The sequence below is a fragment of the Syngnathoides biaculeatus genome, chromosome 6, assembly GCF_019802595.1.
Source record: "Syngnathoides biaculeatus isolate LvHL_M chromosome 6, ASM1980259v1, whole genome shotgun sequence".
Taxonomy (NCBI): domain Eukaryota; kingdom Metazoa; phylum Chordata; class Actinopteri; order Syngnathiformes; family Syngnathidae; genus Syngnathoides; species Syngnathoides biaculeatus.
The window spans coordinates 19,209,171-19,232,595 of NC_084645.1; the positions used below are offsets into that span (position 1 = coordinate 19,209,171).

The following is a 23,425-nucleotide window of genomic DNA, read 5'->3' on the forward strand; positions in this document are numbered from 1 at the left end:
TGTGCCTGGGTGTGGGAGGGCTCGCCTCTGCCTGCGTGCCGTTATTGTTAGGGCGTCGTGGAACCGGGCGGGCGGGTGTGCGCGGACTCCGCACTGGACCGAGCCGAAGGGGAGGTGCGCTTGACCCGGACTCAAAGTTACCGGACCTCTGGTACCAGTGGCGTGCGGGCGCGCACGACCGAGCCTCTGTGTAGAACGGACATGGAGGAGCGCGCCGCTTCCAGAGGAGAAAACAAGCCAACCCGCGCAGGAAGAACGGTAACCCATGCACGCACACGCACGCACACGCGCGCACCCAACAAACAAGTTGCTGCAAATAAACCTCCGACCCTCCAAAACCGCGCTCGAGTTCATTTTCAGACAAAAATAATAAAAAAACGGGAAAAAGTTATCATATACAGGAGTGGGGGAAAAAATGGTGCTATCATTGCAACTTCCTGACATGACTTTGTGGTGTCTCTCATTTTTGCATGTTAACGCAAACAAATGGCAACGGCTTTTAAGAACAAAACAAGAAAAATACTTTTTCCTTTACAAAATGAGAAAAAAAGAATTCATTAATATAATAAACTAAAACTTCAAGGTTGCATCATGAAGTAAAACTTCAAGAGTAACATCCTATGATCACCGTGTAGCCGTGTGTGTGTGTGTGTGTGTGTGTAGATCCGTCCATCCATAAATGTTCATCTTAGGTGCATGTTTGCTGTGAGAGAGATAATCTAAAAAAAAAAAAAAGGAAAATCCAACACTCACCATGTATGATTAAAAAAAGATTAGTATGTTGCTGCTCCAAATAAGTCTTTGAACACCTGTGGAAATCGGCTTTAATTGAATTTGTTTGCAATTCCAGAGGTTTAAAGGTTTCCTGTAGTTTTTGCACACACGGCAGCAGGGATTCCGGCCCGTTCCTCCATCGAGATCTTTTTCAGATCAGACGGGGTTTCTGGGCTGTCGCTGAGAAACACGGAGTTTGAGCTCCCTTCGAGACCGGCTAGGGCGCTCCAGAACCTTGATACGCTTTTAACGGAGCCACTCCTTGGTTATCCTGCCAGTGTGCTTGGGGTCATTGTCCTGATGCAAGACCCAACCACGACCCATCTTCGGTCTTCTAACTGAGGGAAGAAGGCTGTTCCCCAAAATCTCACAATGCTTGGATCCTCCTCTCCTCTATCTATGTCTGTGGGTGTGGGTGTGGAAGTCATGTCACCCGCCTTACTAGTAGCACAGTCGTTCAGTACTGCAAAGTTCAGCCTAACTTAGTGACGCGTAGTTATGCGACTGGTGCACTCACTCGGTCCAATTCATGCAATTCAGAATCAACAAATATCCCTCCAGCGGCACATTGTACAACTGGTGAGCACACAGTTCCTCACACTTGTGAGGACGAGGGTTCAAATCCTGGTCCCGCCTACGTAGAGTTTTCCTGTTCTCCACATGCCGGCGTGCGTTTCTCCAGATACACCCGCTTCCTTCCATAACCCAAAAACTTGCATGGTTGGTTGATAGAAGACTCTAAATAGCCCACAGGTGTGAATGCGGGTGCAAACGGCTGTTTGTTTGTATGGGCCTTGCGATTGGCCGGCGACCAGTTCAGGGTGCAGCCCGCCTCTTGCGTGAAGATATCCGGGACAGCGTCCAGCACCCCCGCAACTCCAATAAAGAGAAGCAGGACAGCAAATGAATGGACGGACGGACGGACGGACGGATGGACGGATGGACGGATGGATGGATAAATGGATGGACGGATGGACGGATGGATGGACGGACGGACGGACGGACGGACGGACCGATGGACGGACGGACGGACGGACGGATGGATATCCAAACATACTCAAGAGCGCTTCACCTCTTCCGGGTTGCCTGGCACCAGAGGCTATCCCAGCTGAAACCCTGAAGTGGTTCCCCACTTCAGTCGCAGGACGCATCTACACACAGATTAGCAGTCGGTCAAATCAAGTCAAGGCATCAGCGCACCATCAGTAACAAATAAATAAACAACAGTCATCTTATTGGATCAGCTGGTAAAGCGTTGGCCTCTGAGGTCCCGGGTTTGAATCCTGCCCCACCTGTGCTGAGTTTGCCTGCGTGGCTTTTCTCCGGGTGAGCACTCCGGTTTCCTCCCACATCCCACAAACATGCAACATTCATTGGACACCCTAAATTGCCCCGTCGCTGCGATTGTGAGCGCGGCTGTTTGTCTCCATGTGCCCTGCGATTGGCTGGCAACCAGTTCCGGGTGTACCCCGCCTCCCGCCTGTTGACAGCTGGGATAGGCTCCAGCACTCCCCGCGACCCTCGTGAGGATAAGCGGTGAAGGAAATGGATGGATGGCATTCATCCACCAGTTGACAGTCACTCCGAGAGCACCTGGTACATGCTCAAATGGCTTTCAATAAATTTGTCGGACTGCCACTCGTATTAACTTAGTCCTAACCTAATGGATATCATAGTGACGGGAGCACAATTTTTGTACACAGCAGCGATGCCCCCCCCCCCCCTTCCTCACACACAACGGAAATACGTTTGATTGGCCGAGCTGTTCCAGCAAGGTCACACCCGCGCACACAAACTGGACAATCAATAGCGGCTGGCTGGGTGAAGGTGTCACGGCTCCCCAGCCAACCCTGCTCGCTTTGCGCTACTAGTCAATAGTCCAATTTAGCATTGCTAGTTAGTACACCTAGTCAAGACCCTGAGTCAGGATCTCAATCTGCATTCTTCGTCAACAATTCTTGTCAAAGGTCCTAGTCGCAAATCCAGGACTTTCTACGTAGTCAACGGCAGTCCTCATCGTGAGTCTTCGTCAGCATTCTGAGACATCAGTCCTCGTCACCAGTTTTTGTCAGAAATTCTATTTGGCAACACTAGTTTGGAGACTCGGTGGAACTGCTGTAGAGCGTTGGCCTCACATTTCTGAGGACTGTGGTTCTAAACCCCAGTTTGCATGTTCTCCCCGCGCCTGCACGGCTTCCGGTTTCCTCCCACATCCCAAAAACATGCTTTCGTCGGAGACTCTAAATTGCCCTGAGGTGTGATTGTGGGCGCGGATTGTTGTCTGCCTCCGTGTACCCTGCTACTGGGTGGCAACCAGTTCAGCCCCCTGCCCGATGAAAGCTGGAATTGGCTCTCGCAACCCTCGTGAGGATAAGCAGCTCAGGCTGGATGGCTGGATGCATGGATGGAACACTAGCGAGCAGTCCTGGTCAGCAGACCTAGTTCGAAATCCTAGTCAACATTCATAGTCAGCACTTCTATGAAGCACTAATGGTCTAGTCAGCATTTCCTCGTTAGATGCCCGAGAAGAAATTCGCGTTAATCGTTCGACGAAGACGCATCAAAGGTTTCCTTGAAAACTAAATCCGGGTTTATCGGAGGTCAGATGTCGTTTGAATAATCGAGAAGAAGACCCTTGTCATTTTGGGGGGAGTTTGACTTCATTGGCAACGTGTGAAAGATTGTAGCCAGCGCTATTTGGGGTCTCCTGGGGAGGGTTACGGGGGTGTGTCTTTTTGTGTGTCTTGTCAAACATAGTTAGCATGCGTCCTCCCGTCCACCCCAACCCCACCGCCTCCTGCTCATTTGCGCACCCATGCGGGATACACCCCCGAGGTCCACTCGCGCCTAAGCGTCACCCCCTCCCCTACCGGCGCCTCAATGTCACGAAAAGGATTGTGGAAGCGCACCCTTGCCTTGGTTTTGAGGGATTTGGCCTCTGTCAGACCACAAAGATTATTGAAGCACTCCCTAGCTTTGGATTTTGGTTTTTAGCTTGTTAGCATGTCAACGCAAAGATGGAGTCACAGACATAATGGGGCCAATCGATTCGGGTGACAATAACGAGATTGGACACTCACTGCAAAACACATTGCAGGCTTCTGAGCAAAAGACACGTAGCATGCTTGGACGTAAAATACACGTAGCACAAATGTACAGTGAAGAAATTGAGGATTTGGAGTATTGCAAGTTCTCCCACTCAGAAATCGTGGAGGGGTCTGAAATTTTCATGATAGGAACATCTCCACCGTGAGAGAGAAAATTCCAGAAATCACAATGTATGATTTTCTTCACGATTTCTTTGTGTGATACAGCTGCAAATAAGTATTTGAACGCCTGTCAAGCAACTCGAATGCTGACCCTCAAAGGCCTGTTAGTCCGCCTTCAAAAGTCCACCTGCACTCCACGTATGATCCTGAATCAGATGCACCTGTGTGAGGTCACTAGCTGCACCCCGACCAATCAGTGAGACTCAAACTTGGGACACAGACGAGACCAAAGACACCAGAGACAAAATCATACAACTCCACACGGCTGGAAGGGGCTTGGTGAAAAAAGCTCCACTGTTGGAGCAATCGTTAGAACATGGACGCTCACTCTCAATCGGAGTCGAGCCCCGTGCGAGATATCACCTCGTGGGGTCTCGGTGATCTTTAGAAAGGCGAGGAATCAACCCGGGACTACACCACAGGACTTGGTCAATGACCTGAAAAGAGCTGCGACCGCCGTTTCCAAGGTGACTCTTGGTGATACGCTAAGACGTCGTGGTTTGAAATCTTGCATGGCACGGATGCTTCCCCTGCTTAAACCAGCACACGTCTTCAGTTTGCCACTGACCACTTGGATGATACACAGGAGTTTTTGTGGTCAGATGAGACCAAAATGAACATTTTTGGTCAGAATTTCACTAACCGTGTTTGGAGGAAGGCAAATAATGAGTTCCATCCCAAGAACAGCATCCCTACTGCGAAGCACGGGGGTAGTGGCATCATGCTTTGGGGGTGTTTTCCTGCACATGGGACAGAACGACTGCACCGTATCGAGGAGAGGATGACCGCAACCATGTCTTGGGAGATTTTGAGGAACAACCGCTTTCCCTCAGTCCGTGCACTGAAGATGGGTCGCGGCTGGGTCTTTCAACATGACAATAACCCGAAGCACGCAGCCAGGAAAACCGAGGAGTGGCTCCGTAAGAAGCCGAGCCGGTCTCCAGACCTAAAGCCAAAAGATAATCTTTGGAGGGAGCTGAAATGCCGTGTTTCTCAGCGACGACCCAAAAACCTGTCTGATGTAGAGAAGGTCTGTGTGGAGGAGTGGGCCAAAATCCCTCCTGCAGTGTGTGCAAACCTGATGAACAACTACAGGAAATGGTTGACCTCTGGACTTGCAAACAAAGGCTACTGTGCCAAATATTAACATTGGTTTCCTCAGATGTTCAAATACTTGTTTGCAGCTGTATTACACAAATAATTGGTTTGAAAAAAATCATACATTGGGATTTCTGGATTTTTCTCTGGAGATTATCTCTCTCACTGGGGACATGCACCTACCATGAAAATTTCAGACCGAACCCCTCCATGACTTCTCAGTGGGAGAACTTGCAATATAGCAGTGTACTGTACATAAATGACACAGCATACTTGTACTTAAAACGTGCAGTATGCCTGCGTGTAAGAACCAATGTACTGTACTTGTACGTAATAGACCGGTGGTAGCATGACTGTATACACGATCAGAATCAGCTTTAAAACGCACGAGGAATTTTTCTCCGGCAGTCGGTGCCGCCCCGGTACGACAAACTATTCCTTACAAGACGTGCAAGATGGAAAGTCACGATAGAGAAGTGTGTTAACAATGTCAATTGTGCAACGGGAGCAGTAGAAATGAAGGTGGTAAAGCGTTCTGAGGTTCCGGGTTCAAGCTGTGCGGAGTTTGCATGTTCTCCCCGTGCCTACGTGGCTTTTCTCCAGGCACTCTGGTTTCCTCCCGCATCCCAAAAACATGCAACTTCAATTGGCCCCGTCGGTGTGATTGTGAGTTTGTTTGTCTCGATGTGCCCTGCGATTGGCTGGCGACCAGTTCAGGGTGTACCCCGCCTCCTGCCCGTTGACAGCTGGGATAGGCTCCGGCACTCGCCCTGACCCTCGTGAGGATAAGCGGCACAGAAAATGGATGGATGGATATATAGATGACTACTACCAATACCGATTGGACCAGCAGGATGTGAGTGAGTGTATAAGGAATTCATTTCAAAATAAAACACTGTTGTGTCCCAGAGCAGCCCCACAATAATCAAATCTGTGAAGACCGAGTATTTATGGTGTTGCAATTATCAAAGTTTCGTGCATGCATTTTGTCACCAGCGACTTTATTCATTAGGTAGCTCAGTGGTTAGAGCAGTGGTTTGGTAAACCAGGGGTTGTGGGTTCGTATCCCACTGGGGCCTCCACTCCCTGAGAAGGGTTGCGTCAGGAAGGGCATCTGGTGTTTTTTAAAAAAAAAAATACATGAAATTTTGCCAAACATCCATGTGCGTTCATCTGAGGTGACACGCTGTGGCGACCCCGAAAGGGACAAGCCGAAAGAAAGGCACAGCGTCAGCACCAGGAGGCGTGTCTGCTCTGTTTAGTGACACGGAAGTGAATGTGTGAGGGCCTCCTCGTGTCCAATTGACTTGTCCGGTTCCCAGGCCAACAATTGCCAATGATTGAAGATGTAATATTTCCTGGCTGTAGCTTTAGCCACTGTGGTGTTAGCGGGGCTGCGAGTTGAGTCTACCAGCAGCTGTGCCGCCACTGCCCTCTTGAATATTGTATTTTGTTACAGTTTTTTTTTTTTTTTTCGTTTTTTTTTAACTAAAGCAATTGAAAGCGCACCAGCAGCTAATTCCCTACTCCCTCTATCCAAACCACCTCTTTCGGTTTACATTTGATTATAACTACCCGTGGTAAGTAATTTTCAATGAGCTACGAGCTAATGATGTTTACTTTACTGCGGACAAACAGTTGAGTGACTGCACTGTATTGTCCAATTAAAAACCAAAAAACACTCTGGACCATGATATAGCAAGGGTCGGCTGTATTTCAACTGGAGTCATCAGGCAAAGACAAAACACTTGACGATTTGATTTGAAGTTGTGCTGTTTTTGATCCAGCAAAAAAAAAATAAAATAAAAAAGGAAACATCAGCGTTTGGATTTCGTCCACCGTGGAATCTCCTCCTCGTGCGTTTACCACAACTGAGAAGCTCGCCGTCACTGGTGATGCAGTGGCACACTCGCTCGACTCTGGTGCGGCCAGTGTGGGTTCGATTTCCCCCTCGGTGACGAAGTCAGGGAAAATGCTCGTCTGTATCTGGATGTTCCGTCAGACTTCAGGGTGTAGTCTGTCTTTTACCCGAAGTCAGCTTGAATACACGCCGGCACCCTGCGACCCAGAACGGGATGAGCGGTGTCGAGAACGGACGGAGAAGCTCCCGGCTAACGCGGCGGCCGGGACGCCAAACACCTTTTCGAGTACACCTGTAAAGAAGCAAGGCGCTAGGAAGTGTGACGAGGAGAGAAATGAGATCCGCCCGTTGTGTGATCGTGATGGGATGTCGAGAGCGGTCTGCCTGACAAGAAACTGATGACTTGGAACTTTTCTACACTTCCTTCGTCAGCACTTTCACTTCTGCAAACCTTCCCGCAACCCGCGTGTGTATGTGTCACAAATGCAGACACACACTCACAGACTGCATTTACACATGTGCCACTGCATATTGAAAATAAGCCCCTCCCCCTACAGTGTGGGACGATGACATCGCATTGACGCAAGAGCGACAGCAACAAAGGGAAGACCAAGAGATACCCGGTGAGTCGCCCTGGCAACACGTCAGCAGCACATGAAGACCGTCCGTGGCACGGCGCCAACATTTGACGTGCAATCTTTTGTCATGTCAGCGCCACGAGAAATGTTGTCGTGTCCCCTTATGCGTTTCAGATGTGTCCGCGCGCGAGTACCTTTGGCACGGCGACACGGCCGTCACCTACCCTGAAGACCCGGACGAGGTCGTGCCGCCGGACGCCGAGCGTGACCCCTCCCGCCGAAAATGCGGCCACCGCGGGAGAGCGGAGGTCGTCTCTATTGGCCAATACGCTCAGGTGGAAAGTCACATGAGCGTCCAGAAACCAATCAGCGAGCAGGTCAGTGCTCACATTTCAACCAACGTGAATGTCCTACCGATCATACTAGCAACTGCCGCTACTACCAGTAGTGAGCCCGGCAATATTACAAATACTACTAACTCCGTAATTTTAACAGCCGTAAGAGCGAGTTGAGTTTATTTGTGTTGCCCTTAATAAGAAGAATGTGAACGTCCACAATCGGGCAAGCAAACACTGAAAACCCGACATTGATCGCGTCGCCATTAGGACGGCATCGAAAGAGAAGCGACAGCCTTCAGGCTCAGAATACGGCAAGCAAGTGCTTCACCTCAGAAAAAAAAGACTACCCTTTTGCGAGCGGAGGTTTCGGTACCTCGTCGAAACCCCAACCCTAACCCGGGCTTACACGTGGAATCTTTTTTAAGTCGGGAAGTGGACCGTAAAATCGCATCCCGACGAGACGGGGATCCATTGCAGGTCGGCCAAAACGGGGTCAAATGATGAAACTTTGTCGTCCTCATCGCGGCTTTCGCTGCAGCGCTTTGTACCAACTGCCACAAACGGGAAGACCAGAAAGTCGAAGGTTACAAGAGTCCAGGCCAGATGGAACAAATGCGTGGACGATGATTTCTGCGTCACCGGCCGATGGGATGGACCGTATCTTAGCGATAGTACCTAGATTGGGGGGTGGAGGTTCGGTAAGATTCTTAACGTGCTTTCGAAAGGAGAGAGTTGAAATGAATGAAACGCCGAAATTCTTTTGCTGACTCAGTTTGGGTGACGGTGCTTTGTCAAAATTCGGACTGGTGTCCTGTATCAAGTGTCTGTAATCATCATCACACTGTAACATTATTGCCACCTTATTTAGTGCCAGTACCAATACGACGACTGCCGCTGGTCGTAATTGTACTGTTACTATCGCTATTCAAGGAAGTGGTGATAAAACGGGGCAAAATCCGGGTGTCACCGGGTAAGGCAGGCCAAGAGAATAAGTGGATAGTAGGCGTGCTTTGACCAAATGCACCAGTGTTGAAATAAGTCTTGAGGCCACATGTAAATATTTTTACAGAGATCTTTTTTCCTCTGAACGATAAAAGCGGCATCTCTCGGGCCTGCACCAGATGGCTTGTGGGTCGCACTGCACTAGGCAGGCAGAACTTTTTCCTCGGAACTTTATCCACACCATTTTACTCACTGGAGTGTAAAAATGGAACTCTTGATTTCACTTTTATTTCCGCTTCCTCTCAGCAGTTCAACTTCTTTTAGTCACTTTTGGTTCAATTGCTGCCATTCTGATCGATTCATTTGTTGATTTTGTACTTCTTCCTCCTCTTCTTGGCGCGTGCAGCTGCTGAACGACGGAGCTGTGAACCGAAAGTTCAAGTGCGGCGAGTGCGGAAAAGCCTTCAAGTACAAACATCACCTGAAGGAGCACCTGCGGATCCACAGCGGTACGTGGCGCTGGCGCATCTTCTCTTTTGAATTATTTCAACAAAGAACGGGAGTGTCCATATTTTCCTCAAATCAGAACTTGTAGTTAGTTGAAAGGACAGGAGGTGAGTGCGAAGAGGTAGGAAGCATAGTCCTTAAGGAAAGCCTTTGAAAAGTGAAGTATCGTACAAAAACAGGTGAGAGGCAGTTGAAAAGGCAGCAGGTAAACGTCATTCTGAAGATTAGATGTGGGATTTCAAAGGTAGTAAGTGTATTCGGAAAGGTTGGAACTGTAGGAGGCATTTGTGGTAGGTCCTTGAGCCTCCTCTACGTTTTCACGTTGTCATGTTTTCTTGTTTTGTGGGCGCCTTCCAGGTGAAAAACCGTACGAGTGCTCCAACTGTAAAAAGCGCTTCTCCCACTCCGGCTCGTACAGTTCCCACATCAGCAGTAGGAAATGTGTTGCGTCGACCGGTCTCCGTGGACATCCGGGACAGGTCGGGCCGTCCATCAACTGCTCCACACGCCCAACCCTGAGCCCCTCCCTGGCCCCCGCCCTGGACCGTCTCCACCAAGAGCTGGCAAACAGCCAAGTCTACTGCCGGCAAAATCACCTTGACGTCCAGTCTGAAACGATGGACACGGGCCAGGACTACAGGCTAATGATGGCCTCTGAAAATAGATTCGGGAGACCGGGTGGACCGGAAAGACCTGGGTTCTACCCAAACGGGTTGAGCTCACACGAGCAGCTGGGGAAATCGGGCATGGACTTCCTTCTACCGGGCACCCTTGAGAGCCCGAATGACGTTCAGAAGAGGTCCAGACAAAAGATGGACAGGAACCCAGAGGAGGTGTCCAAACTCAGGGCCTACATGAATGTGCTCCGGACCCAGGTGGAAAAGAACAACCTCACCGGCGGCCCCACTCAGAGCTTCACGGACAACACCCTGGAGTTGCTCAACGAGACAGAGGGAGAACCAGAGCAAAATAGAAAGGGCAAGAGAAGGCAGACAAACTGGTCCAAAGAGGAATCACACTTGGTCTTGTACGCCTGCCAGTTCTGCAAGGATACTTTCCCAGGGCCAATTCTGTTGCATCAACACGAGCGCTACATGTGCAAATTGAACGAAGACATTCAAGCGGTTCTCCAGCCGACCGGCCTCAGTCTGAATCTGGAGTCCTCAGAATGGCTTATGTCCACTAAGGAGCCTTGCAGTAGCTCCAGAACGCCTTTCAAGGAACAGTTGTCTGTCATGCAGGCTAAATGGGCCATGAACATGGAACCCGACTCAGAGGAACTGGTCAAGATTTCCCTGGCTGTAGGCCTTCCACAAGAGTTTGTCAGGGACTGGTTCACTCAACTGAATCTCAGTCTTCCTGACGCTGGCGGACCAGAACTACATCAGCTCTTGAGACGCTCACCAATGTTCTCAAACAATGACATACAGTTTACAACCAAGGGACGGCGGGAAAGGACACCAGACCTTTCGGACCGCAATTGTCAGTCACCGATCAACTTGTCGTCCTCATCCTCCAAACACTCCCAGAGTAGCTCCTACACCCCAAACAGTCTGGTCTGGGAGGATGTTCACACTGATGCCCCGCTTGATCTTTCCGTGCCAAAATCTCTGGCACACGAATTCACAGAGAAAACTGGACCCAACGGTCTCCTCATCGAACCTGGTGCTGATCAAAGTATTCCAAGCCTGATATCGGGAGCAGCAGACCTGCTCAAGATCAAGAAAGAGTTCCGGGACTCTGAGGGTGGCAGAAACACTTGCCATCAGATGGAAAAAAGTCCCAAGTTTGGGATCAATCCCTTTTCAGCAGGTCTGGTCTACTCATCCGTGGCTCCGCACGGCACTTTCCCCCCATCGACGTTAATGTCTCCCACCCGGTACCCGGTGCTGGAGTCTGTGAGCTTCATGCCCCAAATGACGTACGCCTACGCTAGCGGGGAACCTGCCTTTGTCGACATACTTCACACCAGGAAAAATCACTGGAAAACAAGCTTCCAGGTACAGTTTTGACTTTTTTTTTTGTTTTTACTGTGGTACCTTGATTTACTAGTGCCTCAAATGACCAGGTTTCTTGAATTGCAAGTTGTCGCCGAGTTGAATGTTTGTTGTGAGTTGTGAGCCAAATTTCAGTTACAAACATCTTCCAGATACACAGAAATGAATGAAGCTCGTTTAGATCGAGTGCAGTGAATACTTGAACCAAGTCGGGTACTGCAATACCCAGGCATGTGGGTAAGGGCGAGACCCAAAGTCGCTGAGGCACGTTCAGAAATATGTTGAAAAGGACAGCACGCAAATGCAAAATGTAAACACTCACATGAAGAAGACGGAACCAGCTCCTGATGTCACTCAATAGGCCACGCCCCTTAAAATCATAACTAACGTGTGTGAGAATCGTTTTTCATTTTGAAAGAGCTTTGCATTCAAGTCTGATTAATCTTAAGTCTTAATTAAAAGCACAATTGACATTCTGAACAGACTAGTACCGGGAATAAGATTATGGTTCCAACAGAGTCTTTTAAAAACATAATTGACGTTCTGAACAGACTCGTACTAGTACTGGGGATAAACATGGTTCCAAAAGTCTTTCAAATTTCCAAATTTTAGCTCCCAGTTTGGATGCCTCGTCCGCCGTGTGGTGAAAACAAAAGATCTTTGTGCCCAAACGGTGGCAGGAAACAAAAGTGTGTCTAACTTAGGGTTAGGGCGTGAATGAGCGGCCGCCTCATTCATTGCAGCATCTGGAATAAGATGATATTGTGCAAAGGGGGGGGGGGGGGGGGCGGCACCGTGGAGCAGCTGTACAGCGTTGGCCTCACAGCTCTGAGGACCGGGGTTCAAACCCCGGCACCCCCTGTGCGGAGTTTGCATTTTCTCCCCGTGCCTGCGCGGCTTTTCTTCAGGCACTCACGCTTGCATTCATTGGAGACTCGAAATTGCCCCCGTCGGTGCGATTGTTGTCTGTCTCCATGTGCCCGGCGATACGCTGGAAACCGGTTCAGGGTGTAGCCCACCTCCTGCCTGATGACAGCTGGGATAGACTCCAGCAATGCCGCCACCCTCGTGAGTTTAAGCGATTCAGAAAATGGATGGATGGATGTGCAAAGGAGGCTTTTGCGATGTGTCGCCGCAGACGGGCTCTTTCCTGCTCCAAGCGTCGGGCTCCACCACGCAGAACTTCAGTGTACCCAAACTGAATGGGGGGAACTGGGGGGGGGAGACAAAAAACATCTGCGCCAACACTGAGAAGGTTCACGGTTGGTTTCGCTATTGCACTGATGCTTTTCTAGCATTCGTTTTACTCTTCACAACAATGCAAACGCCAATGACAGAAAAAAAAGAAAAGCTCAAGCTTGAGCTAAAACTTCATAGCAACTTTGCATGGCATTGTCTTGGGACGGCGTTCACATAAACGTCGTCTCACAGTATCACAAACGCTAACCTTGTGTCTCATCAGTAGGTAGAATTCAAATGAAAAGCTTCAAACAGGAAGTCAAGTCATAACTTGTGCATAGAAACCATTTGATGTGAAAATAGTCCCAACAATTTGAATGACGCTCGACACTACTCGTTGAAACATGAATTCACGACTATTACGTCAATTGCATTAGTTTCATACATGCTTTTTAGTTGGTAGTTTTGATAATATTGGTTCTGAAGAACATCAAATCAAATGTTCCTCTTAGTCTATGCTGTGGACCGTTGAGAAAATGGATGTTCAGAATTTGGACACGTGTCCGGGCTCTCCCTCAGAGAACGGGTGAGAAGCTTTATCATCCGGTTGAGCTGCTGCTCCTCTGCATCGAGAGGAGCCAGATGGGGCATCTGATCCAGATGCCTCCTGGACGCCTCCCCGGTGGGGTGTTCCGGGCACGTAGCGATTGCAGGAGAGCCCAGGGACGACCCGGGACATGCTGGAGGCATTACATCTGTTAGCTAGCCTGAGAACGCCTCTGGATTTCCCCGGAAGAGCTGGATGAAGTGGCTAGCGAGAGGGAAGTCTGCTCAAGCCACCGCCGCCACGACTGGACGTTGGATAAGGGGAAGAAGATGGATGGACGGATAGTTTGGACACCCTTTATCTATCCCACGCAAACTTTTTTGACCCATCCATCCACTTTCTGAACCGCTTATCGCCGCTAGAGCCTATCCCAACTGTCATCGGGCAAGAGGCGGGGTACAACCTGAACCTGTTGCCAGCCAATCACAGGGCACATAGAGACAGACAGCAGTCGGACTGACAATCACACTGACGGGGCAATTCGATACGTCCATGTTTTGGGGATATGGGAGAAAAGCCACGCAGGCACGGGGAGAACATGTAAACTCCACACAGGCAGGGCCGGGATTTGAATTCGGGTCTTCAGAACTGTGAGCCCGGGGCTTTCATGCCGCGCTAATGTGCCGCCGCATTTTTGACCCAACTCCCTAAAAGAATTGGACAATCGGAATCCCTTAAATGCAAATGATGCCAAACCCTTGTTTTAAGGGGCTGGCTGGGGACAGAATGTGTTCTGCAGAATTGGCAAGCGTGGAGGGGTCGGGGGGTTTCGGGGGGGGCGTGGGGGCATTAGGTTTTACCCAGGTCTGAAGACCTAAGCTCTGTCCAGACTTAGGATCATGGTGGCTGGGGAGTACGGGGGCTCCAGAAGGTGTCTCTTTGTGAACAGGTGTGGGATTATAATTGTGTGTGTGGGTGGGTGTGCGCGTGCGTGCGCATGTGTGTGTGTGTGTGTGTGTTAGAGGGCGATGATGGACGGGTCCTCAGACTTCCTGTCAGGTGTGGACCAGCTGGCAGAAAAAGAGTCAAAACTGAAGACTGCGAGTGGTACGTACGCCTGCGACTTGTGCCACAAAACATTCCAGAAGAGCAGTTCCCTCCTAAGACACAAATATGAGCACACAGGTACATTTCACAATTTTATTATCTCTAACACAGTCACAGCTATAAGAATCATGTTTGAACAAGTCATGTTTAAGAGTCACACGAGGAGTCGTAACGAAGATTTATGTTAAAAAGAGACGTGCTGTTAAAATAGTCATGCCGATGAGTCATGTTGCAAAGAGTCATGTTTAGTAACTTGAAATATTTATAGTCATCTTAAACGAGCCCGGTGTAAGAATCATGATTAAAAGAATCAAGTTTCATAGAAGACGAATCATTTTCTAAAGATTCATGTTTAAGAGTCATATGAAAAGAGTCACATTTGAGAGTCATTTCGATGAGTCATCTTTCAGACGGTCATATATTGGAGTTGCGTTGAAAAGAGCCACATTCAGAAGTCATGTCATGAAAGACGCATTTCTATGAGTCATATGTAAGAGGTAAAGAATTATGTTTACAGTATTGATTGCGTGTGTTTGTTTGTATGTGTGCGTCCTCAGGAAAGCGTCCTCACCGGTGCGAAATCTGCCAGAAGGCCTTCAAGCACAAGCACCACCTGATCGAGCACTCGCGTCTCCACTCGGGAGAAAAACCCTACCAGTGCGACAAATGCGGAAAGCGCTTCTCGCACTCGGGCTCGTACTCGCAACACATGAACCATCGCTATTCGTACTGCAAGAGGGAAAACCAGGAAAAGGGGGCCCAGGGGACCCAGAAGGAGACGCGGGACCCGGACTCCGCAGCGCTCGTCGCCGACTCTTGCCCGGAGGACCCCGTCGGACACCTCGGATACCTGGAACCCTCCGACGTGGACCGCTTTCCCCGTCCCATCCTGACTGCGGCAGAACATTTCAGGGAGGAGGACGTCCTGACGGACTGCGCGGGGGACAAAGACTAGTGCTCGTACCACTGAAGTTGACTGGACTGCTTTGTTCACAACATTGGCACCGTTGAGGGATTCTGATAGCAAGTCCGATTTCGCCGGGGTTCCCTGATTGAACAAAACCTCCGATCAGCTCCCTGTGATTGTGTCTTGTCAACTGTTGACATCCTCGCTACAGTGTGCAAAATAAGTATTTGACCAGCCTGCAATTTTGCAAGTTCTCCCAATTTGAAATGGAGGGGTCTGAAATGTTCATCTTAGGAGCACGTCCAACCCTCCGACAGCTATAATCTAAAAAAAAAAAAAAATAAAAAAAAAAAAATCGGGAAATCACAATGTATGCTTTTTTTTTCAACGTATTTGTATGTTACTGCGAAAAACGTGAACAACCCTATGCCAATCAGCAAACCATCTGGCCCTCCAAGACCTATGAGATCATTAGCTGCGTAAAGATACCTTGTCCACCCCATCCAATCAGTAAGACTCAAACTTGTGACACTGCCAAGACCAAAAGAGCTGTCCAAAGTCAACAGAGACAAAATTGGAGGCCTCCACAAGGCCGGAAAGGGCTGCAGGCCAATTGCCAAAGTCTTTGGTGAAAAAAAAAAAATGAACTGTTGGAGCCATTATGAGAAAATGGAAGGAGCTAAACACAATGTCCTTCTCCCTTGGACCTTTGGGTTCGCCAAGCAAGATTCCACCGAGCCTAAGAAAGGTAAAGACGACACAGGACGAACTGGCACCACTGTTTCCAAGGTTACCGTGGGTAATACACTTACTAGGACGTCGACGGATGATTTAGTATCACGCGTGGCACGGAAGGTTCCCGTGCATAAATCAGCACACGTCCAGGCCCTTGACCATTTGGATGATCCAGAGGAGTCATGGGGGAAAGTTATGTGGACAGATGAGACCTAAAACAGAACCTTTGGGTCTTAATTCCACTTGCCATGTTCGAAGGAGGAATACCATGCCCACTGCGAAGCACGGGGGTAGTAGCATCATGCTTTGGGGGTGTTTTCCTGCACATGGGGCAGGACGACTGCACTGGATTAAGGAGAGGATGACCACGGCCATGTATTGTGAGATTTTGAGGAACAACTTCTTTCCCTCAGTCCGAGCACTGAAGATGGGTCGCGGCTGGGTCTTTCAACATGACAATAACCCGATGCACGCTGCCAGGATAACCAAGGGCTGGCTGCGTTAAAAGTATATGAAGGTTCTGCAGTGCCCTAGCCAGTCTCCAGACCGAAAGCTCAGCGACAGCCCAAAAAAATCCCATCTGATCGCAAAAAGATCTGAGTGGAAGAACGGGCCAGAATCCCTGCTGCAGTGTGCGCGAAAACTACAGGAAACCTTTGACCTCTGGAATGGCAAACAAAGGCTCCTTCCTGTACCAAACCTTAAAACTGATTTCCACAGGTGTTCAAATACTTATTTGGAGCAGCAACATCCAAATAAATAGTTGGGTTGTTTAGGATTTTTCTTTTTTTTTTTTTTTTTTTTTAGATGATCTGTCTCACAGTGGACATGCACGTAAAATGAACATTTCAGACCCTCTACGATTTCAAAGTGGGAGAATTTACAAAATCGCTGGGTGTTCAAATATTTATTTTCCTCACTGTGAGATAACTGATGATAAAATAAATTAAGTGATGCTAGTCTAAGATAAAATAAGTCATTTCTAATCCAGTATCATTTGGCCAAAATCAGCGTACACTCGGGCTGATGCTGTGAAGGCTAAAAGTCAAGCGGTGCTAAGGATTCTTTGTTCTAAAAAAATTGGAAAAAAATAACCTTCATCACTTGCTGTCATTGTTTTTGTTTGACTTGAACTTTCAATGGTTTGATCCTTTTTGTTCATGCAAACTACCGAATGTGAAGGAAAGAAAGCAAAAAAAAAAAAGGAGGAGACTTACTTTGGAGAAAAAAGCAAATCAACTCATCTTTTGACCATCTCAATGGACAGCTGACACCATCTTGTGTGTCATTGAGGTCACAGGACACAGTGAAGTTGTTTTTTTTTCTATTGTTAATTTATCCGATCGGTCGAAGGGTGGTGGTGGTGACGTCATTGGATTTCCTCCTATTCTTTTTATTACTACGCTGATTATTGTTCTTGTGTTTAATGTATCTGACTCGTTTTCTAACCCTATTTATTGCGCACTGTTGTTTCTGTACGCTGCCGGACCACGGATTGTCTTTAGTTTCTTCTAATTGTGGAAGAGAAAAGGACAGGTCGGATTCATCCATCTTCAGTCGTGCTCGTCCGGATGAGCTGGACCCTCAAACCCCCGACTCGAGCACTGTGAGGCGGCTGCGCTCACCACTTGGACTCGGTGCAGCCGTTCTGAAATCCAAATCACAAAAATAAAGACAAAGTTGACAAAACAAAGAGTGTGGAACTTGCTGCTGCTTCCAAACAACTTCAAAGGTTGCATCCGTCCACAGCTGATTTGGGTGAATGTGGACGAGTGAAAGAAAAAGAAATAGTTATTAACTTAAAGATTTTACATTTCAAAATGGAAACAGTAAGATGATTAAAGCGATTGGAACATACAAAAAAACGAAAAAACAAAAAGACCAAACCTCGCCGCACGACGTTACGCGTCAATGACGTCGTGTGAAGGCGACGACGACAACAACAACGACGACGTCGTCACGCCAGCCGAATGGAGCCACAGGTGCGCGAGTGTTGCCTTGTTGCTGCTTAGCCTCATTCGCGGTCAGGGGCCTTTATTCTGCCCGTCTTGAATCGACATGAACCTTATTGTAGTTACTAAAATTGGCTTCCTTTTGAGTGTTAGCCGCTAGCTCCTCCACTAGCCCCCTTAGCGTCCATCTTCCAGCGGTTCGGTTCGCAAAACGGCTGAGTTCACTTAGCGGCTGACTGCCTACCTGAGTGGGTTATTTTTTTTTTTTTTAATTCGCAATATCTATTTATTCTTTTTATCAAACAAAAGCGGTAGAGCTAGCCACAGGCTGACAACCGAGAAGGTAACGGCTAATAGCTACAGCCAACCTTGTAGAAGTGAGTAGCTGGCTGTGTTCGGATTTGGGGATCCCTACTCGGGACCACGAGTGCATCTGCATCTGCATCTGCATGTGTGTATGCGTGAATATGAAATGCAATTCGTTGTTCACAGTGTCTCTGGCTCACCAGGAGACAACACTAAAATACGGATTTTTACACGCATCACAAACATTAAAATGAAAGGATGCTCTTAAGAGTTGGAATAAAAGTAAAGGTAAAATAAGACAAGTAGTCAAATAAGTTCAAGTAAAGCTGGCGGACCTTCTGCGTGAAAAGTATTTTTCTGCCGAGATGGTGTGCTGGAGGACACTTTATTACTCGAATCTTAAACTGAAAGCCGCGGATTGTTATATTTGTGTCACCGTAATCCGGTACTTCTCTGTTATTTTCAGTTGCGGCTCTTCCCCCACTAAAAGCACGTCAAAGATTTTGTGTAAAAAAAAAAAAAAAAAACAAAACAAACTGAACGATTCTTTTTAAGGAATTGACTTGAGTGATTCCGTACACTCAAGTGCCGTCCCCATCACTATTCTTGACAGGACCAGGCTGGTCAGGTGGGTGGAAGACTCCACCGACCCTAGAACACGACCGTATCATATGGGGACCTCAGTTCACCCGTGGGACACTCGGTTGGCCCCTCGGCTCCGATTCTGATCTTTTTCACAGATTCGCATATGGTTACCTCGTTGCAATTTCTACTTCCTCTAGTTTTGTTTTCATGACTCGGCTGGCTGGCCAGATTGAGAGCAGCATCTTGACAAATGCCCGGATTTCAAGTTGGCGCTGAGAAATGGCAAAGTGTCCCTCCCGCCGGCTTTATTGTTTCAGCCAAATCCCCCTCAAGTCACCGTTTTCGACACTGGCTCTCAATCAAATTTCTCTTTTAACACCCAATTTAACGGAAGAAAGCAGCGTTTGAACTTGCAAACATGGCCACCGCCGTCGTTCCAAGATAGCATGGAAAATCTATTCTACAAATAAATGCTTTTAAATAACATGAAGATGTTTTAATCTTAGCTTTATGAAATGAGTCCTTTGCACTTAACGTCTGTCCGTCTTGCGATTGTTTTTGCTGCTCTGCCTGCCGGGGCAGCTGTGCCAGGCAGGTCATGCACATCGAGACAAACGGTCGCGCTCGCAATCACACCTAGGGGCAATTTGGGGTGTCCAATTAATGTCGCATGTTTTGGGGATGTGGGAGGAAACCCGTGTGCCCGGGGGAAAGGAGTTGAGTCATCAGTCAAATATGAAACAGGGTTAATTACACCATTGCGGATTAATGTCCCAATAATGACCTCGTATGACCTTGGTGGCGGAACAAACTCAATTTGTCAAGGTGGGGGCCGGATTGGGAACGACGGCCAGCAGTAACAATCAAAACCTGTCCGCCAATATGTGTGTGTAGGAGCTCGTGTGACTTTGATGCTATCGTTTTGGTTAGCGTTTAGGGCGAGCGCTGTTGCCGGAGGTCCCTGAAGGACGCAGACGTGATGCTTATTTGGCAGCACAATGGGACCCATAATGACAGCAAATGGCCGCCAACGTCCCATAATGTCTTTTGGAGCTGATAGGCAAGCTCATTTGCATCTGGAGATATGCCTGATGGACCCGCCGTCCATTGTGACGCCCGCCAGAAATGACTTGCAATTGTGTCTGTAATGGAGTCCGTCGTCTCGTGTGTCAGTCACCGCTGGTGCTCGTTTGCACGTAGCCGGCGTGTCAAGGTGATGTGCGCTTCCGTTGTCAGGCTGCCCGGGTCCTGCTCTTGGAACCCTTCTATGGGGGTTCCCACAAGCAGCTGCTGGACCTGCTGAGTGCCCACCTGGACTCCAGCGCGGCCTTCACCATACCCGCCAAGAAGTGGCACTGGAGGGCGAGAACCTCGGCGCTCGACTTCAGCCTCAACGTACCCGCCGGCCCCGCGTACAGGTGACCCCCCGCCGGGATTGGGACCAAACTTGGGCTGCGCCTTTTCGAGGTGCAACAATTGTTGCGATCGTCGCGCATGCTCTCAAAGCCGTTGTTTCATTTCAAATGGTCCAAAATGTCGCTTTCTATCCTCAACGGTAAATGTTCTCCCGTGGATGCAGACTGGTTATCTTTGTGTTGAAATTTCACTCATTACTGACATGACATTCTTGCCAATTTTCTAAAATGTTATGGACCAAGGCAATAACTGAATCATAATCACCATTTTTCTTTTTGGTACTTGAGTCATTCATTTTCTGTACCGCTTTTCCTCACTAAGGAATGCAGGCATCCTGGAGTCCGTCCCAGCTACCTTTTTTTTTTTTTTTTTTGGGGGTACAGTCACCTGAAATGGTCGGCAGCCGCTCGGAGGATATTTCCTTGTAATCTATAACAATGTTTATTTGCAGACTTTGTATGACTAGCGTGTCATTGACATAGTTGAACGTTAAGCAGACTCTATATAAAGTGTCGACAATAACCCACCCCCCAGTTTTTGGGGAGAATTTGGCACCTGCGTGACTTGTGATTTCTCTGCCCGGCAGGGTTCTGTTCTGCAGTTCGGTTCTGAACCTCTGCGAGCTGGTGGCTCTGAGACCGGATCTCGCCTGCTTGAAAAAGGTTCTGTACTTCCACGAGAATCAGTTGGTGTATCCTGTGCGCAAAGATCAGGATCGGGACTTCCAGTACGGATACAACCAGATTCTTTCGTGGTAAGAGTTCCTTTCCGGGTTGGTCGGTCAGGCCGGCGGAGGGGGGCCATTGTCGTGCACGTGTTAATGTCTGCAGCCTCGTGGCCGACGCGGTGGTCTTCAACTCTGCCTTCAACATGAACTCCTTCCTGTCGTCCATCGCGTCCTTCCTGAAGAAAATCCCCGACCGACGGCCCCGCAAAGACGTGGCCCAGCTCATCCGGCCCAAGTGTCGCGTTCTTTATTTCCCGCTGAACTTGGCCGACGTCACCAGGTCAGTGATGTCGTCAACATAATGTGCGGACGTCAGGTGGAATTCGCAACCGTGTCACGTTGCTAAAGTTAAAATCGAAAAGTAAAAGCGGTGGAATGAAAAAAAGACAAAACGACTTCAAATACTCCCATCCGTCCATTATCTTAGCCGCTTATCCTCACGAGGGTCGCGGGAGTGCTGGAGCCTCTCCCAGCTGTCAACGGGCAGCCCTCAACTGCAAGGCACGTCGACACAAACGGCCGCACTCGCAATCACACCGACGGGGCAATTTAGAGAGGCCAGTTAGTGTTGCTTATTTTTGGGGTGTGGGAGGAAAGCGGAGAAAAAACCCACGCAGCCACGGGGAGAATATGCCAACTCCGCACAGGCGGGTCCGGGATCGAACCCGGGACCTCAGAACTGTGAGGCCAACGCTTTCCAACTGAGTCACCGTGCCGCCCACTTGATATTAATGTTGCTCTACTTCTTATTTTTTCTTCAAGTGGAAAACTTGATTGGCCGTACGTCATTTCAACGTGATGTAATGTTGTGTAATTTCTTGATCCGTGCTAAGTGTTTGTTTGTTCAAGTGCAATTTTAGTGAATGCAGTCCGGGTGTGTTTTGTTGATATTTTTTGTTTATCGAAGATCCTTTCTTGAGGGTGTCCCGAGCCGGTCTTTAAGGGTGGGAAATCAGTCCGACCGACGTTAGCGACAAAAAAAAACAAAACAAAAAGATCGGATCAGATTTGATCAAAAATCTTATTAATTGCTACATTTGACCACTCCATTCCGCACTCTGCTCCAGAACTTGCTAAAAACTTGTTTATTGACGCTCCGGCTGTAGTTCACACTGTTAAACTAAAAAGACATCACGAAAAAAACGCACCTGTTAAATGTTCGACTAGATCACAGACTTGCTTTGTTCGTTTTTATTCACAAAAAATCTCTGGCTCACAGCTAACACAAAGAATGAAAAGCAAGTATAAAAACCGCTGCGCTTGTATCTTAAAAAAAAAAAAAAGTACCGGCACACAAATGATGTATGAACACATCCAAAAGGGCAATATAATCATAATCTGGTTCATTCTTCAAACTCAACGAAAAGCCATTTATATTAACGATTCTATCATAAATCCGACTTTCTTTGTTGGTGAAAGTCTGCATCTCATGGCGTCCGCCGCGCTGCCACTCACAAATCAAATGTATGTAACCCATCGGTTAATAATCGCTAATAAACACGAGGAAAATTTTAGTGGGCTGATCAGAAAGGGACGATAATTGGGATTTTTGGCTGATCGGACCAATCGGTTCTGTCGTAATTCCCTGATATACTCTGTTGAGCGCAGCCTATCTGCGTATTAGTATTTTTTTTTTGTCCGTTTTTTCACGTCTTTTTATCGTAGTATTGTAAATATCTGACAGCCAGTAAAGTTATTCCAAAAAAAAAAAAAAAATTAATAATAATGACAATAGTCAGTCAAATGTCGGTGGCACGCGAGAGACAAGATGATACGGAATGTGCGGATCCGACCACAAGACAATTTGCTACTCGACGATTGCACGATGTCTGAGTCCCGCAACGAGGTGTGTCGGTGGTCACGGGGGCTCAGGACAGGGGAGGCTCGCTTGAGGTACGTGCACATGCTTTTCATGGGATACTGCTCCCAAACAAACAACAAAACGTCAAGTTAGCCCAGCAAACTAGTGCTTGTTGAAGAGCTCATGATCTGACCACAGCAGTCATTTCTTTTTCTTCTTTATGGAGCCAAGGCACATACTTTGCAATTGAAAAATGTCATCTAATAGAAGAGCCTTCACTTTTTTGTCCGTCACTGGCAAAAATAGATGAACAAAGATACATTGGTCATTGTAAATATATTTGAGAACAATGAAGTACGTGAAGAGATTACCATTTAAATAGACACGTCGCAGTCGGCTCGGTGATGGATGTTTTTTAACTCGCTGATGGGCGATCGGCCCCAAAAATTCCTCATATTACCATTATCTATTTGAGTCAGTAATATCACTCGGATCGAGCCTTTTCTAGCATTCCATACTCCAAAATAAGTTATGTAGGATTATCGTTAAAATCAGCGGGGCCGATATCAGCCTCGGCCAAAACTCGAGGCCGCAATGTCGCCATCGGATTCATAATTGGCAGATAAGACTCGTTTGTTTGAAGAACTCCCGTTCACGTTCACAGTACAATGGACACACAGGTCTTTGTAGTTTTAGCGAAAAGTCCCAAAACGTCATGAGCAAAATAATCACGTGAAGCAATAATAAAATATGATGAAAAGTGAGATGTGGCTCGTCGAAGGTGCTTGTTGGGATTGGG

At 48.1% G+C, this 23,425-nt stretch overlaps 2 protein-coding genes and 1 long non-coding RNA gene across 6 annotated transcripts in view; 2 read left to right on the plus strand and 1 right to left on the minus strand.

The window, feature by feature from the left end:
• LOC133501843 (zinc finger E-box-binding homeobox 2-like) lies at positions 1 to 15,165 on the plus strand. 3 transcript variants are annotated; one of them, XM_061821921.1, is made up of 7 exons: positions 1 to 258; positions 7,560 to 7,625; positions 7,755 to 7,957; positions 9,267 to 9,369; positions 9,725 to 11,367; positions 14,113 to 14,275; positions 14,755 to 15,165. In XM_061821921.1, the coding sequence occupies exons 3-7, from the start codon at positions 7,928 to 7,930 to the stop codon at positions 15,150 to 15,152; spliced, it is 2,337 nt and encodes a 778-aa protein (XP_061677905.1). In that variant the 5' UTR covers positions 1 to 258; positions 7,560 to 7,625; positions 7,755 to 7,927; the 3' UTR covers positions 15,153 to 15,165. The 3 variants fall into 3 exon arrangements, with proteins under 3 accessions (XP_061677905.1, XP_061677908.1, XP_061677907.1); XM_061821924.1 differs by having other exon boundaries at positions 14,113 to 14,197; XM_061821923.1 differs by lacking the exon at positions 1 to 258 and adding an exon at positions 7,197 to 7,472.
• LOC133501845 (uncharacterized) lies at positions 14,970 to 17,865 on the minus strand. The gene is made up of 3 exons (XR_009795299.1): positions 17,727 to 17,865; positions 15,162 to 17,487; positions 14,970 to 15,086 (listed from the first exon to the last, which is right to left on the minus strand). It is a non-coding gene; the product is annotated as an uncharacterized LOC133501845 (long non-coding RNA).
• gtdc1 (glycosyltransferase-like domain containing 1) overlaps positions 17,715 to 23,425 on the plus strand; it is an 11,485-nt gene continuing 5,774 nt past the window's right edge. Inside the window, exons 1-4 of one of the 2 annotated variants that reach the window (XM_061821925.1) lie at positions 17,715 to 17,821; positions 19,919 to 20,100; positions 20,685 to 20,852; positions 20,929 to 21,105. In XM_061821925.1, coding sequence (XP_061677909.1) covers positions 17,810 to 17,821; positions 19,919 to 20,100; positions 20,685 to 20,852; positions 20,929 to 21,105 — 539 coding nt within the window. In that variant the 5' untranslated portion in view covers positions 17,715 to 17,809. The remainder of the gene's footprint in view (positions 17,822 to 19,918; positions 20,101 to 20,684; positions 20,853 to 20,928; positions 21,106 to 23,425) is intronic. The other variant, XM_061821926.1, reaches the window with a different exon arrangement.

Coding starts and splice junctions, on each gene's coding strand:
- LOC133501843 (XM_061821921.1), top strand. CDS start 7,928: ATGAGCGTCCAGAAACCAATCAGCGAGCAG. Junction 9,370..9,724: donor GCACCTGCGGATCCACAGCG/GTACGTGGCGCT, acceptor GGCGCCTTCCAG/GTGAAAAACCGTACGAGTGC. Junction 14,276..14,754: donor ACACAAATATGAGCACACAG/GTACATTTCACA, acceptor GTGCGTCCTCAG/GAAAGCGTCCTCACCGGTGC.